Here is a 16,224-nt window from a genome sequence, read left to right as displayed (position 1 = left end):
TGGGGAATTCAGAGAGCTTGACATACTCCATATTGCGGAAACCAATCTGCAAAATCCAAAAAAATGGGTTAAACCACGGTGCAATCAATATTTTGAATTTTGAGAGACTAAAAAAAAAAGCTTAACAAAATGAATATTTATGTAGTGAAAATGCTATTTGTTTTTGGGATATTAATTAAAATAGACAAAAAAACATTCAGCCTAAATGTTTTTAGACAAACTCTTGATGCAATTACTTTCTGAACAAATTAATCATTTATTTTAATAATACCTTTTTCCTTTAGTATAGCTTCCCTTCAACCTTGTTCTTTCTTGACCCAATCGATGGTGATAAACTCCAACAATACATTATCATATTGAATACAAAATAATTTGATAACTTATATCATAATAAATCAAAACTTTCATTGAAAAATTCTTGTGGAAATTTTCATAGATAAAAGTTTAAAACTTTGAATACTAATTTCTGAGAGAGGTTTGATTTTGTTTATTTGTTTAGTTACCGATTACATTAGTTGTGTGGATAGTGAATATTTGTTGTATTAGTAGAAATATAACAAATTCTAATGTCAGATTAGAATGAAAAGTAGAAACACGATTTTCTGGAAACCAAATGGGAAGTGTGAGTGCCAGAATATGAAGTGCAAATTTGTGCATGCGAGAATGCATACATTTCTTTCACTTTATATAAAAATAATTTATATAAATATTTTTATATAAAGCAAAAGAAATGCACGCATCCTCGCATGCACACACTCACATTTCACATTTGCCCTGGCACTTGATTTTCAAAAAATCACTTTTCTGCTTTCTATTATGATCTTACATCAAAATTTGCTCTACTTTGACTAACACAATAGATATGCACTGTCTATATAAATAATGTAATTGATAACTAAACAAATAAACAAAACCAAATCTCTCTCAGAAATCGGCATTCCAAGTTTTAATCTTTTATCCATGGAAGTTTTCACAACAAGTTTTCAACAAAAGTTTCAATTTATTATAATATAAGTTATCAAACTATTTTGTTTTCAATGCGATGATATATTGCTGCAGTATGTTGTTGTCAATTGTGTCAAAAAAGAACATGGCTAAAGAAAAGGTATACTAAAGAAAAAGAGTGTTAATAGAATAAATGATGAATTTGCTTAGAAAAGTAACTACATCAAAAGTTTGCCTAAAAACATTTAGATGACAATTTTTTTGTCTATTTTAATTAATATCTCTCTATTTTTATAGTTTTAATTTGTGTCCCTCATTGTTATATAGGACCACCTCAAAGTTTGGACAAGAAAGACCACTGACAGACTTAATCTTATGCTGCCACTAATTGGACAGGCAGCAAAGAAAATAGCCACTATGTGGCCGTGAAAATATATCTTAACAAGAAAATGAATAAATTGTATAGAATTGTAATATTCATTTTGCATGCAATTGACTATCTAAATATACATTGAAACTGGGTTTTAAAAAAAATACATTGTGGAGTTACAAGCAGTTCTCTTAAAAATTTAACCAAGGTATTATGGCAGATTTAGAACAGTTTGATAAAAACCAGAATCCAACAAAACGAAAAATAATTTGTCAAAAACCAACTTATCGAAAAAATTGAACAAACATCTTCCTTACTTTTTCAAACTTGCTTAGTCTGCAATTGATTCATATATGTCATCAGTAGATTGAGATTCGTGGCATAATGGAATTAATTCAATCGAAATATGAGTTTGGCAACCTTTCATCCTAGTCTATAGAAGATAATGCTCTTGTAGTTATGACTTTGCCAACATTGCATTAATCTCTCCAATAAAATCAAAATTATACTATACTTAATATCCCAATTAATATTACAAACTGATAGACACCTAATGTGAATTTTATTAATATTAAAATAAAATAGTGTTAACACCTCTATTTTTACCTAATAACAATATTCTCCGTCCTCTCAATACAATCATCTCTATTTATTTTACCTTTTTCAAACTAAAGATTTTATCCTAATCTTAAACATCATATCATAATCACAAAAATCTTATCTTACTTAAATATTTTACTCAAATCTTATATTTTCTTTTTTATTAGTACTATTACTATTGAGTTCTAACCAACATATCTATTAGTAGTAATATTTAAAATATATATATCAATAGCAATGTTGTAAAGGAAAAAAATGCAAATGTTTAGTGGAAGAGTAAGTACCATATTTGTAAATATTTGTTGAATGGTAGAATTGAGATCATCCTTCCAGAAATATTCTACGTCATCATCTAGCTTAGTCAATTGTACTTTCTTTAGCAACAGTGTGCTTAAAGCTCCTTGCGAAAAAATATTCAATTTTGGGCATTGACTCACAATAACTTACTCCAAACAGGGGAATTGGAAAGAATAATTGACTAAGCAGAAAAATGTAAGGCTTGGTAAACAATAAAGCTCCAAAACTTTCAGTTGGCCAAAAACAATCTCTTCTTCTTTGTCTCCCTCGTTCGCTGTTACCTCTACCAATAGCTTGCATTCTCTTATTCTCATTGTTGTGAGATTGGCAAGAGTTTTGGTTGCTTCACTTGTTAGTACCTTTGCTAATCCATTGCAATTGTATACCTCCAGAGTTTTAAGATTTTTGAAAAACATTGCAGATGGCATTAAATTGTCAAACAATGACATCTACGTACTTGTAGCTTTTGAAGATTTGGAAGAAATGTATTCCCTAGAAAATCTTGTTCCCATTTATGTCCTTGTTCATAGGGGAATAGCTCTTTGAAACTATTATCAGAAAAAACAAGTGACTCCAAACAACTTAACTTTTTAATGAAATCGAACAAAGAAGCAACAAATTCATCATCAAAATAAGCCAGCCAAAGCATTTTAAGCTTGCCAAAGCTTTGAACTATTTCAGAGTGGAGTAATGTCAATCTGAAGTCATGTGCATCTAATCCCAACTCTTCCAAATTTGGTATGATCTAAAAATTATGAACAAGTAAATAAGGAGGTGTGAGCATTAAGTCATCAACGAGTGCACCACAATGCACAAATAAATAACTAGGATTTTTTTATATAAATGGTACAGGTGTCACATGTTATATACATCTAAAAGCAAGTGAAAAAATATATTTTATAATCTAGAGAAAATGTAAATTACATTGCTGTAAACAGAATCATACAAGGCAAAAGTCCTATCTACTATTATTAGCCAAATTTTAATACAAAAAAAAAGGAAATTAGTTTATAATGTGTGAAACTCATATTGCTCATTAACTTTCTCCCTCTCACTATTTATTCATTATTTAAAATTATTAATTAAACAAATATCGTACAAGGAAAATAGACCTTAAACAAGAATTACATCAATGACCAACAATTTTTAATCAGCAAATTGAATTATATCCTGCAACTGAAATATTCAGACAATTAATATATATTAACTAGACAGATTTATAGAGAAAAACAAATTTATTATAATCAAGCAAAAGGAAAAGTACCCCTTAGTTTATTTTCATTTGCAATAGAAAATTTAATGTCCTTATGAATTGAAAAATAAAATTCATTGATGCCTAATTCAAATCTTGATTTTGAGTTCGTGCAGTATATCTTTAGACCCAGTAGTTATCTAACATCGATTGGCTCATGGAAGGTCTTTGGGTTTACACATGAAGCGTTCCTCCACCTATTAGACTTGTCTTTTGCGTTGGATACATATTTGCACACCAAAAATACTAAAAAGTGCAACCTCTAATAAAAGGGATGATGATCAAATCAATCTGGATAATGTAAAGATGTTTTATTTATGAGTGGGTATCAATGAAATTTAAATCATACCTTTTCTAACAAAAAAAGGGCAGGCTGCCTCTCCCCCTCTCTGGCTTGAAAGCTAGGAAATTTAGAAGCATATAAATTTACGTTCTTGCATTTATACACACCCAATCGTCTTAGCATTGGCCACTCTACTGCATGCAACCGCGGGTAGAAACATTTCAGTTCCCGTAAATTTTCAAGGTGGATGTCTGTTAATTGTGGAAACAAAAATATTGGGGCCCCATTAACATCTTCCTCAGAAACAATTTTCTCCAACCCACAAGAGTATATCCACAGCGTTTTAAGTTGCACGAGACCAATAGCGGTAGAAACTGGAAAGAGACTTTGCATACTCCAACAATTTGTAACCTTCAATATCTCCAGATTGTGAAAGGTGAGATGCCCTTGAGTATTAGATGGAACAACAGTCAACAACTTTTCACATGATTCGACTCTAACTACTTTTAGTTTGCAAAAGGATTCAACATGAAGTTTTTGGTTGTGCCATATCAGCTGCAAGCTATCCAAATGCAAGAGCAACATCTTCTCCAAGCTTGGAAAAGCGACCTATAGCAAATACTTCATGATGTTAATATTTTAGTATGAAACACCCACAAGTTCAAAAAGAGAATGCAATCCAAATATTGTGTTAGGTTGGACTGCTCTCAAAACCTAAAAGCATTTTGAAGGTAATAAGCAACATTGTTTTTTATTATAAAGAATTAACTAAATTACCTTTTCATCGAAGAGTGGGTTTATATTAATAAAGTCGTTCTCCGAGTTCATCTCTTCCTTTGGTTTTCCCCCTGTTTCTAGATAAAAAGATTTGTAGAAGAATGTCTTCAAATTAGGACAACGCTTAATGTGAAGTTCTTTTAAGAAAGGGAATTCAATCAAATTTCCTGTGCCAAAACTTGTGAGTTTCGGAAGAACTTCAAGCTTCATGTACAATAGTTTAGGAAAACTTATATCGACTATCTTTTCCTCGTTTTGTACTCCTTCTGAGTCAATTATTACTTCCATTGACTTACAATTGTTTATCAAAAGCTTTTGGAGTTGATTTAGACTTTTGACCATAGAGGATGAAAACAAAAATTTGAAGTCATTACAGTCTTCCACGGTTAAGCTATTTAAGCATTGACTATAATGAAACATTGCTAGAGGTTGATGAATACATGTATTCTCAAAATTAATTGAACATACTCTCAAGTTCTCCAATCTTGGAAAGACAACCTGTAAAAAACAAACTTTTTCATAAACTAATAAGAATAATTCTTTCTACTTCAAAAGAAAATGAGAGATGAAAATACAAAGCATTCCCTCATGTCAGAGTCGATCGTTATGAATTTGGGCAGACATTGTAGTGTTAGAGAACACAATTGATTGAGCTTAATCTGATTATTTGTTTCAATTTCATCACCATGGTCATTATTTTCTTCGCCAAAAATCTCTTTCAGGTTCTTACAATCAGTCACTTCAATTTCTTCTAGCTGCACAAGGTTTTTTGCTATGAAAGATGCAAAGAGATACTCCAATCTATCACATTTTTCTATTTTTATGATCTTTAATTTTCTAAAAGACCCTGCATTGAGTTGACCATGACATATGTTCTCCAATTTAATCAAATTACCAAGAGTCAAGGACTCCAAGTTGGGAAAGACTAGTTTCCAAGCAACTGAGTTACTGATATATAAAAGCTCGATATCATCTTTTACATGCAAATGCTTTAAATGTGGAAAACCATCCACACTGAGTTCATAAATAATATTTCTAACACCACTCGTTCCTTCTAGAGAGAGATCTTCGGTCATCTTCAACAAACTTTTGACCCCATGCCCCAAATGAATACTATCATCGATCTTAAGTTTCAACATTCTTGAGGTTGACAGGTCAAATTTAATAGACCACTTCCATTTATCTCCCATAAATATTTTAAAACTTTTTAGTTTCTTGAAAAACAAGTCTTGTGGCATAACTTGAGCATCCCGAATATGAAGATGTAAAGCTGTTAGGTTAGACAACCACTTCAACTCTTTAAGACTAGCATTTCTTTGTCCTTGATTATTGACTCCTTCAACTTCCCATTCAACAAAGCTATTGCCCATATATAATTCTTGTAATTGAGACAAGGAGGAGATGACATTTGCGGCAATGTATTTAAGGTTTAAACAATTGCTCAGATCTAACAACTTCAACCGAGTCAATTGTCCAATTTTTACAGGCAACTCTTCAATATTAGACTTGACCAAGCTAAGAATTACTAATTTACTTAGCTCTCTGAGTACTCTTATATCCTCTAATATGCAGGATTTTAGAGACAATGTTTGAAGATTTTTTAGGAAAGAAATGGATGAAGGTAATGGCAAGAATCGCAATTTGTGGAGAGCGATTTTTACCAAATAGGAAGAACAACTTCAGTTTTGGATATTCCAACTGTTCAGGAAGATCATCATTGATATTTCTATAGGGCAAAGATATAGCAGTTGAATCTTTTGATAGTCTCTCCCCCAACACTTCTTTCAAGTCGGTGACATTTTGAATATTAAACATCAACTTCTCTGCTGATGTGATAGGTACCTGGAGGTTTTGAGAGCTGGTTCGATTGAATCACATAGCCTCGACCGTCGGAAGTCGAAAGCGTTGGCAAATCTCAAATGGAGTTCGTAGGAATATTTGTGTTGTTGGCAGTTTAATAATGTATATTGCAATGATAATGGAACAGCAGACTCTTTATGTAAATTTTGTTATAGAAGCAGAAATAAACAACTTGCACTTAAACATTGTTCCTCCAATATTCATAACAAAAGAACAAGAAACTTGGAATATAAATGCTAACTGAAACCTCTTAAGAAAATGTTCCTAATACAGAAACAAACCAAAACAATAATAAGAGATGGAATAAATCCATAACAAAACTCAGATGAATCTTCCAGCTTTCGAGAGGCTGGTTCTCTCCTCAAACTCTTCCTTCTTCAAAAATGATTTTTCCTCCCCTCCTCTGCTCTCCAGGCTCCCTTTTTCTACCATGCTCCCCTCACTGCTGCCCTTCCAATCATGATACGCCAACTCAGCATACAATACATCCCTGGTTCCCTCTTTTTTCTGCATACTCCTAATTTCTTGCTGCTGCTCTGTGACTTGTGTTGTTTCTGTAAAGCTGCCATCTATTGATTTCTCAGCATGTCCACCCGTATTAACATTATCAGTGCAATATATCAATTTCTCAGCTCCACCTGTGTTGACATCATTGGTTATCATCTTCTCACCTTGCTCAATTGCATTAGTGTTTCTCTTGCCTCTCTTCTTTACATAAACACGAGCTCTAACATTACCCCTCCCATCCAGCGGCACCTTGTCCTCAAGGTGCAAATGAGGAAAAGTCTGAATGAGGTTCTTGTATAATTCCCACGAGTTTTTATAGTCTGGTAATTCATGCCATTTAATGAGCAACTCTAAATCCCCTTGTGGTGAATATCTGAAATTCAATACATCTTCAAGTTGGGCTGCTAGCTCAGCCTCTTCATTTAAGCAACTTGGAAGGGGTAGACTTGGGATCAGGGGTCCCACACACTTTTTCAGTTGTGATACGTGAAAAACAGGGTGGATTTTTGCCGTCACAGGGAGTTTTAACTTATAAGCAACAGATCCGATCTTTTCCTTAATTTCGAAAGGACCATAGAAACGAGGACTAAGTTTTTCGTTAGGTCTCGTAGCCAAAGATCTGAATCGATATGGCTACAGCTTTAAAAAAACTTGATCAGCCACTAAAAATTTCAATTCCCTGCGATTCTTGTCTGCCATTTTTTTCATTCGTTCCTGTGCAATATGGAGGTTTTGTTTAATCTGTCCAGGATTTCATTTCGCTGTCGAATTAGTGCATCTGCTTCCTCTATTTTTGAAGGCTCTTCCACCAGCCTTAAAAGAGGCGGGGGATCCCTCCCATAAACTGCTTTGAATGGTGACATACCTGTCGATGCACTAAAGGTGGTGTTGTACCAATATTCAGCCCAGGGTAACCAGTTGGGCCATGATTGTTGTTGCTCAAAACAGAAACATCGAAGATAAGTCTCTAGGCTTCGATTTACAACTTCAGTTTGTCCATCGGTTTGGGGATGATAAGCCGAGCTAAATTTAAGTGTCGTACCCGATGCCTTAAATATTTCAGACCAAAAGCTACTCATGAAAACACGATCTTGGCCCGAAACAATAGAATGAGGAAACTCGTGTAACTGTACGATCTCTCTAACGAAGATACCAGCGATATCTTTCGCTGTATAAGGGTGGCGTACAGCGATAAAATGACTATATTTTGTTAATCGATCTACCACCACGAGTATAGTATCGAATCCTTTCACCTTCGGCAGCCCCGTAATGAAATCTATAGATAAGTCCTCCCAAATTTTTGAAGGAATTGGGAGAGATTGTAATAAACCAGCAGGAGAAGTAGCTTCGTATTTAGCTCGTTGGCAAACCTCACATTCAGCAATAAATTGTTTAATGTCATTCTTCATTCCTTCCCAATAAAGAATTGAAGAAACTCTTTTGTATGTTCTAATGAAGCCAGAATGCCCACCCAATGGAGAGGAATGAAATTCTGTTAGAAAAAGTGGAACCAACCTGGAATCACGTGGCACTACCATTCGGCCTCTGTACAGCAGAATCCCACTCTTCAAATCATATCCACTATGAGAATTAAAACCCCTTAGTAAATCTTGCATAATCTGACGAAGTTTATCATTTTTAACCACTTCTTCATGTATTTCATCTACGCCAACAGGGGCTTGAATTGACACTGCTCGCAATTCATTTCCATTACCTGGCTTTCTCGACAATGTATCTGTTGCTTTATTTAGACAGCCAGGCCTGTACACAATATCAAAATCATATCCAAGCATCTTCACTAGCCATTTTTGCTGCCCATGTCCAATTATCTTTTGTTCAGTCAAGAACTTAAGACTTCTTTGATCTGTTCTCACCTAAAAATGTCGTCCCAGTAAATAGTGTCGCCATTTCTGGAAAGCCATAACAATCGCCATTAACTCACGTTCATAAACTGATTTTTCCCTATTCCGAGGTGATAACGCCTTACTCAAATAAGCGATAGGTCTTCTAGCTTGCATAAGGACAGCCCCCAACCCGGATCCAGATGCATCAGTCTCGATGACAAACTCTTTGGAGAAGTCAGGCATCGCCAAAACAGGGACAATCACTATGGCCTTCTTGAGGTCTTCGAAAGCTCCCTATGCTTCATTGCTCCACCTAAAAGAATTTTTCTTTAATAAATTAGTTAGAGGTTCTGCAATTTTCCCATATCCACGCACAAACCTCCTATAATACCCGGTCAAGCCCAAAAATCCCCTCAAGTCTCGCAAGTCACGGGGTGGTGGCCAATTCTGCATGTCACTGATTTTTGTAGGATCAGCTTCAACTCCTTCTTTTGAGACAATGTGTCCCAAATAATTCATCTTGTCTTTGCCAAATTCACATTTCTTTTTATTGACCACAAGCTGATGAACTCGTAGCAACCCCATCACCTCTCGAAGATGCTGTCGATGATTATCAATCCCTTTACTATAGATTAAGATGTCATCGAAAAAGACTAACACAAACTTGCGCAAGTAAGGGCGAAATATGTCGTTCATCAAACTTTGGAATGTAGCTGGAGCGTTAGACAACCCGAATGGCATAACCAGGAATTCGTAATGGTCATCATGCGTTCGAAAAGCCGTTTTTTCTATGTCTGATTCCTTGACTCGAATCTGGTGGTACCCCGATCGCAAATCTAATTTGCTAAAAATGTCTGCACCAACTAACTCATCAAGAAGTTCATCAATCGTTGGAATAGGGAATTTATCGGTATGGTAATCCTATTCAATGCCCGGTAGTCAACACAGAATCTCCAACCCCCATCTTTTTTCCTTACCAATAACACTGGGCTTGAGTATGGACTCACACTAGATCGTATTATGCCAGCCATTAACATCTCCTCTACGATTCTCTCAACCTCGTTTTTTAGGAAATGTGGGTAACGATAAGGTCTCAGATTCGGTGGTTGCGCTCCTACTAATCGGATAGCATGGTCCCTCTGCCTTTTCGGGGGTAAGCCATGGGGCTCTCTAAACAAGTCCTCAAACTGACTTAGCAAAGGTACTAAGGCAGGCATAATTTCTTCAGCTTCGACATCCAAAATTTTGGTCTCATCCCCTGATTTTAGGCAAAACCCGTCACTCCCATTGGCAATAAGTTTCAGTAAAGTCCCCACAGACGACTCGAGCCTAGACAATGAGACATCTCCCCTTATCTTTGCTTTTTGTCCGTTCCATTCAAACCTCATGGTTTGCTTTCCCCAATTTGATTTCACCTCCCCGAGTCGGCTAAGCTAATCAATTCCAAGTATTACATCCACTCCCCCCAATTTGAACGGAAAAAAATTTTGAATTATCTGGACCCCCTGAACCATTAGCTCCACTTCCTCACATCTTCCCAACCCCTTCACTTTTCGATTATCCCCGAGTACAACTGAAAATCTGGCAGGTCGAATGGGAATCTGTAATTCAGTTACCACCTTGTCTGAAATAAAGTTATGGGTTGCGCCGCTATCTAACAATACTAGCACCTATTTCCCTTTTAGAGTCCCCTTGAACTTCATTGTTTTAGGAGAATCAATTCCTATTAACGAGCTGGAATTTAAATTTGTCTCTAACTCTCCTTCTTCTATCATCTCTCCTTCCGTAACCCCCTCTTCTTCCTCTTCCTCCGTCTCTTCCTCGCAAGATATCATCACTCGAAGCTGTTTAAATCGGCAACGATGCCCTGACGTGTACTTCTCATCACACCTAAAACATAACCCTTTCTCTATCTTTGAGCGATACTCTTCATCAGATAGTCGACGTAAGTTGTTATCCCGACGTTGATTGGAGGATGAAGCCATAGAATTGATTGGAGTCTTAGATGTTGATGCTGGGTTTGTGTAAGGGAAAGCGTTTTCTGTTTTATTTTGGCTGAATGGACGAAGGTTAAGTGGAGGACGGTTTGGGCCAATTATTGGTGCTAGGGGCCGATTAAATACTGGGCGAGTGGGCTGGTTAAAAGAAGTGTTAGGGGAATTGGAGTTAATGGAAATATTAGGCCGAAAGTTTGCATGTGAAGATGGACTAGTGGAAGCAATCACTGGGCTGGAGTGTGATGAGAAAGAATGACGGACTGCTAGATGTTGGGCTTTTGGGTAAGACTTTGTGGGTCGGCCACCTGTTTTTTCCTCTATCACTGCGTTCTTCCTCTCAATCTCCTGTGCCCTTTCCATAGTTTCTTCCAACGTCGTCGGACGGAACAGCCGCACTTCCTCCCTGAGTTCCTCTGTCAAACCATTCATAAAGATATCCATTAGTGTACTTTCTGTCAACTCCTCAACCTCCGCCGACAGCAACTCGAATCGACATCTATATTCCTTAACTGAGTCAATAAGACGGATGGAGAATAGCTCCTCCTGAGCTGTGCGTTCGTCTTCTGGCTTGAAATGCTTGAGAGTTGCGCTTCGAAAATCTCCCCAGTTGGCAAATGGTTGTCTTCTCCTCCTCCAGCGAAACCAATGAAATGTCGCTCCCTCCATACACACCCCCACAGCTGTAAGTCTCTCTCGCTCTACTATTCTGTTAACGTCAAAATAGCGCTCTATCTTCTCTAGCCATTCTAACGTTTTCTCTCCATCAAACAATGGTAAATCTAACCGTCGAAATTGGACATCCCTCCGGGTGCCTACCTGGTAGACTTCCTCTTCTCTTCTATTTTCCGTGGCTTCCTCATCTCTGCCTACCTCCTCTATTCTTGTCCGCGAAGGTGTCGGCGTTTCCCCTGTTGGTGAGTGATGATATGGAGATGGTTCTCTTTCCACAGGTGTTGTCTTCTCCTGGTTCAGAGTTTGTGACGGAGAGGTTCCAGTGTTCATCGGAGATTTCCCCTTGTCATTTCCATCCTTCCCGACCATGGCTTCTTTAAGATCTCGGAGGTATCCTTTCATGATCTCTACACTACTCTCTAACCCTTCTAATCGATTCTGGTTATCATCCATCTTAGCTTTTACTTCTCTGTTAATCTCTTCCAGTCGATCACCCATTTCTGTCATCTTCTCATGGACCATAACCATTTCCTTCTCGAGTCCGTCTATTCGGCCTTCCATTCTCGATATGCTCTGATACCAAATGATAGGTACCTGGAGGTTTTGAGAGCTGGTTCGATTGAATCACATAGCCTCGACCGTCGGAAGTCGAAAGCGTTGGCAAATCTCAAATGGAGTTCGTAGGAATATTTGTGTTGTTGGCAGTTTAATAATGTATATTGCAATGATAATGGAACAGCAGACTCTTTATGTAAATTTTGTTATAGAAGCAGAAATAAACAACTTGCACTTAAACATTGTTCCTCCAATATTCATAACAAAAGAACAAGAAACTTGGAATATAAATGCTAACTGAAACCTCTTAAGAAAATGTTCCTAATACAGAAACAAACCAAAACAATAATAAGAGATGGAATAAATCCATAACAAAACTCAGATGAATCTTCCAGCTTTCGAGAGGCTGGTTCTCTCCTCAAACTCTTCCTTCTTCAAAAATGATTTTTCCTCCCCTCCTCTGCTCTCCAGGCTCCCTTTTTCTACCATGCTCCCCTCACTACTGCCCTTCCAATCATGATACGCCAACTCAGCATACAATACATCCCTGGTTCCTCTTTTTTCTGCATACTCCTAATTTCTTGCTGCTGCTCTGTGACTTGTGTTGTTTCTGTAAAGCTGCCATCTATTGATTTCTCAGCATGTCCACCCGTATTAACATTATCAGTGCCATATATCAATTTCTCAGCCCCACCTGTGTTGACATCATTGGTTATCATCTTCTCACCTTGCTCAATTGCATTAGCGTTTCTCTTGCCTCTCTTCTTTACATAAACACGAGCTCTAACATGATGCAATTGATACAGCAACAGCATGAATAATGTCATGCATTTTAACTGTATTGTCATAGGTACCATCCAACAATAAAGAAGAAGCTTTGAGATGATCTATCAACCTGTGTAATCTATTCCTTCCTTCTTCCAACGTATAAACGTCTTCAAACAAATTCCAACCCATACTATATTTTAATAGGTCATCAATAAACACACTATCACCAACATTGTAGAGAGCACAAAGAAGAAATAATGATTTAGCTTCCTCATTTTTCAGAAATTCATAACTCAGCTCTGTCATAGAATACAAAGTTTCATTCATACCTAGAATATGTCTTGGATTAGACCTTTTTAGTTGAGCCAAGGCATCATCCCAGGCATGAAGACTCCCATTTTTCAATGCATTTGCAATTAGTGAAATTGCTACCGGCAAACCGCCACATTTCTTAACAATCTCATCTGCTACAGGACGAAAATCAGAGCTTTCAGCAGCATCACCCACAATCTTGCAAAACATATTCCACGCGTCTCCATTAGATAGAGGACCAATGAATATGTCCTTCTGAGTCTTCATATCTTTGCTTAATAAATCCCGATTTCTAGAAGTCAACAATATTGTGCAAGGCCTGATCTTCTCATCTTTTTCTCTTTCAACATCACCGAGAGGAGTTTCAATTGCATCCAAGTCAACTTTTGTGCATGGCCTGATCTTCTCATCTTTTTCTCTCCCAACACCACCAAAGGGAATTCCAATTTTATCCAAGTCAAGTTTTGTCCAAATATTATCTAAAATTATTAGTAAGTTCTTCTGCTTCTTTATCTTGTCACGTACTAGATCAGTTCTCTGATATTCTCCCTCCTGCCTAAATTCCAGGCCTAACTCATAAGCAACTTTTTCTTGAATTTTTTTGTAGTCTGGGGTTTGTGTTGCCTCGGCGATCACCACCTCATCAAATAACTTGTTTTTCTTTGCTTCCCAAGCTACTTTTTTGACCAGTGTGGTTTTGCCCACGCCTCCCATCCCATATACCCCAATCATGTTAAGATTAACATCCTGCAATGCCTCCATAATTTCCTGAAAAGCTTGCTCTCTAGAATCAAACGCCTCATAGTCTCTAACATACATGGATTCTGTCCTCTGTAGAGCAGGACGGTAGGAAACACAACTAAAATTGCCTTTCCCCAGCAAATCAGCACCATCCATTGTGGCTTTCATTGCTTGCTTTCCAAGCTTGTAACGTTGAATCAAATTAGGACATGACCCCAATTTGAAACAGCCGCCCTTGTTTGCTTCATCCTCATCCTCAATGATGGCCTTTTCTACCCTTTCAGTGAACTCATCTACATCACTCAGCCATTTCTTTACAGCTTTATAAATCTCTTTCCCCTGTCTTTCAGCCGACTCTACAGGTTTCTCTACTGTTTCTCTTTTATTTCTGAGATCCTCAACTTGTTTTTTGAGGTCATTGATGTAGCTCTGGTACTTGAACACATATGATATCTGCTGTTTAAGCAAATCATATACCGACTCTGTAGCATTCGATGCAAGTCCCGCAGCAGTACTGATAGCTATTTCTTCAGCCATTGCATATAAACACTTGAACACACACTCTCTCTATCTCTCTCTCTCTCTCTCTCTCTTTTTTTTTTTTTCCTTCTCAAGTAAAGCCACAAGTAAAGGGTGCTTAGGAGGCAAGGGAAAGGAAAGAAAAAGAAGTGGACAACATTATATAACAAAATATTTCAGCAAATATTTAAGAGAAAAGCTTAACGAACAAAATCTAGTTTTGCAGAGAGAATACTGAACATAAAAGCAAGGCTAATCGATAACTCAATAATGAAAACAGGGAAACAAAAAGAAACAGAAAAGATAAAGAATGAAACTTCTAAGCGTTCTCAGGAAACAAAAAAAAGACACACACACACACGCACACACAACAAACAACTATAAAAATCAAAGTTTTTAAGAGCAACCCTCAATGAACATAGTCTAGCTTGAAGCAAACAGATAACTACCTGCAATAATAAAAAGAGAAGTTGACGATACTGCTAAATTTTTCTTTTCTATGGTAAGAAATTTATTGATACTGAGTAAAAACAGATCTAATAAAAAGATAGAGAATTGATAGTTAAAACAGGGGTAAGGAAAATTATGGAAAAGTAATTTGAAACAACAGACAATTAAAAGAAAGAAATCAAAAGGGAAGGTTTAGAACAAGTACAAGTACAGCTTGATGGCTTGATCTGTATGTTTCTCTGAGAAGTAGAGGTAAGTTTTGAAGCACCACAGACTACAGAGTGTTTGCTTTACTTGTTTGCAGGTAAGAAAGAAAGCATTAATGATTGTGTAAGAATGAAGAAGCTGAAGAGACAGAAGATTCAACGCCCAAGTCTTGCTAATATTTTAATTACCACATAAAAAACAATAATGTTTCCATTCAACAACTTTGAAACATCCAGACAAAGACAAATATACCCAACTTTTCTCACAGCTGGCGTCCACCATCTCCACAATGCGGGATTAATTAATTAACAAAACAAGCGTCGTAGACAAATGTACAAAGACTCGATTTGAGTGCTTGTGGTGTTTGAATATGAGTTTGATCAAATACTGTTTGAATTTTAAATTATTAGATTAAGTTTAAATTTGAACATATGAAGATTATTAATGGAGTTGATAATATTATTAATAAAATAAATAATATTATCAAAAAAGAATTTAAGTTAAATTTTGAACTAAATTTCTGTTCAAATTTATTAATGGACAAAAAAGATACTACTATCTTTGTATTTGTTGTTAACATTGGAGAGAGTTACGATTTTAGTTTGGGTTTAGTGTTCAAAGTTAGTAACACTAAGATAAAACAATGTTGTTTTTGTTTTTAAACAAATTAACATCATCATTTTGTTTATATTTTTCAAAAAATAGTCTTAGGTTGAGTCAAACCACTCTTTTATGGTCATATCAATCATATCAAACAAGAGAATTTATAATTTAATGACTAACCTTATAATCAATAAACCAACTAAGTGAGGAGTTTGACGCCATCATTTTGTTTACTCATGATTTCTAAAAAATTGTCTTAAGTCAAGTGCTTTGATACTATTTTGTGCTTCCAAATTAGCTTTCGGGGCTATTAGAATTCCATACTAAAATGGAACAAGAGTTATTCTATTTCTTAATAAAAAACCAAAACCTACTCTCATCCAACTGATTTTTAGATATTTTTAATTTAAAATTATTTAATCATCTTATATACACTCTATTTTATTTAAACCCAGATAATTTCTTATACCACAATAGTATAGATGAAATTTTAAGGAATCCTTTTAGGAGAAAAGTCATAAAATTCTAAAAGGTTGTTTGGTTCCAATCAACCTAATAGTGATATGATAGGTAATATAAGTAGTAATCTAATGATCACTCTCATTTTAGGTATTAAAAAATTATCAAGTAATTTTGATTTTATTATAATTATATTCTTATTTATT

At 36.0% G+C, this 16,224-nt stretch overlaps 3 protein-coding genes and 1 long non-coding RNA gene across 4 annotated transcripts in view; 1 reads left to right on the top strand and 3 right to left on the bottom strand.

The window, feature by feature from the left end:
* The window catches only part of LOC123210164, a 71,211-nt gene that overhangs the window by 15,454 nt on the left and 39,533 nt on the right, over positions 1 to 16,224 (bottom strand). The gene's annotated exons all lie outside the window — the stretch shown is intronic.
* LOC123211639 overlaps positions 1 to 16,224 on the bottom strand; it is an 89,631-nt gene that overhangs the window by 47,675 nt on the left and 25,732 nt on the right. The gene's annotated exons all lie outside the window — the stretch shown is intronic.
* LOC123210193 lies at positions 11,100 to 12,199 on the top strand. Its single transcript, XR_006501238.1, has 2 exons — positions 11,100 to 11,794; positions 11,891 to 12,199. It is a non-coding gene; the product is annotated as an uncharacterized LOC123210193 (long non-coding RNA).
* On the bottom strand, positions 12,393 to 15,166 carry LOC123210166 (probable disease resistance protein At4g27220). Its single transcript, XM_044628399.1, has 2 exons — positions 14,955 to 15,166; positions 12,393 to 14,748 (listed from the first exon to the last, which is right to left on the bottom strand). The coding sequence occupies exon 2, from the start codon at positions 14,315 to 14,317 to the stop codon at positions 12,743 to 12,745; it is 1,575 nt and encodes a 524-aa protein (XP_044484334.1). The 5' UTR covers positions 14,318 to 14,748; positions 14,955 to 15,166; the 3' UTR covers positions 12,393 to 12,742.

Source organism: Mangifera indica, chromosome 3 (genome assembly GCF_011075055.1).
Source record: "Mangifera indica cultivar Alphonso chromosome 3, CATAS_Mindica_2.1, whole genome shotgun sequence".
Classification (NCBI taxonomy): Eukaryota; Viridiplantae; Streptophyta; class Magnoliopsida; order Sapindales; family Anacardiaceae; genus Mangifera; species Mangifera indica.
The sequence above is the reverse complement of the archived record's forward strand: the minus strand, read 5'-3'. Positions and strand labels throughout refer to the sequence as shown.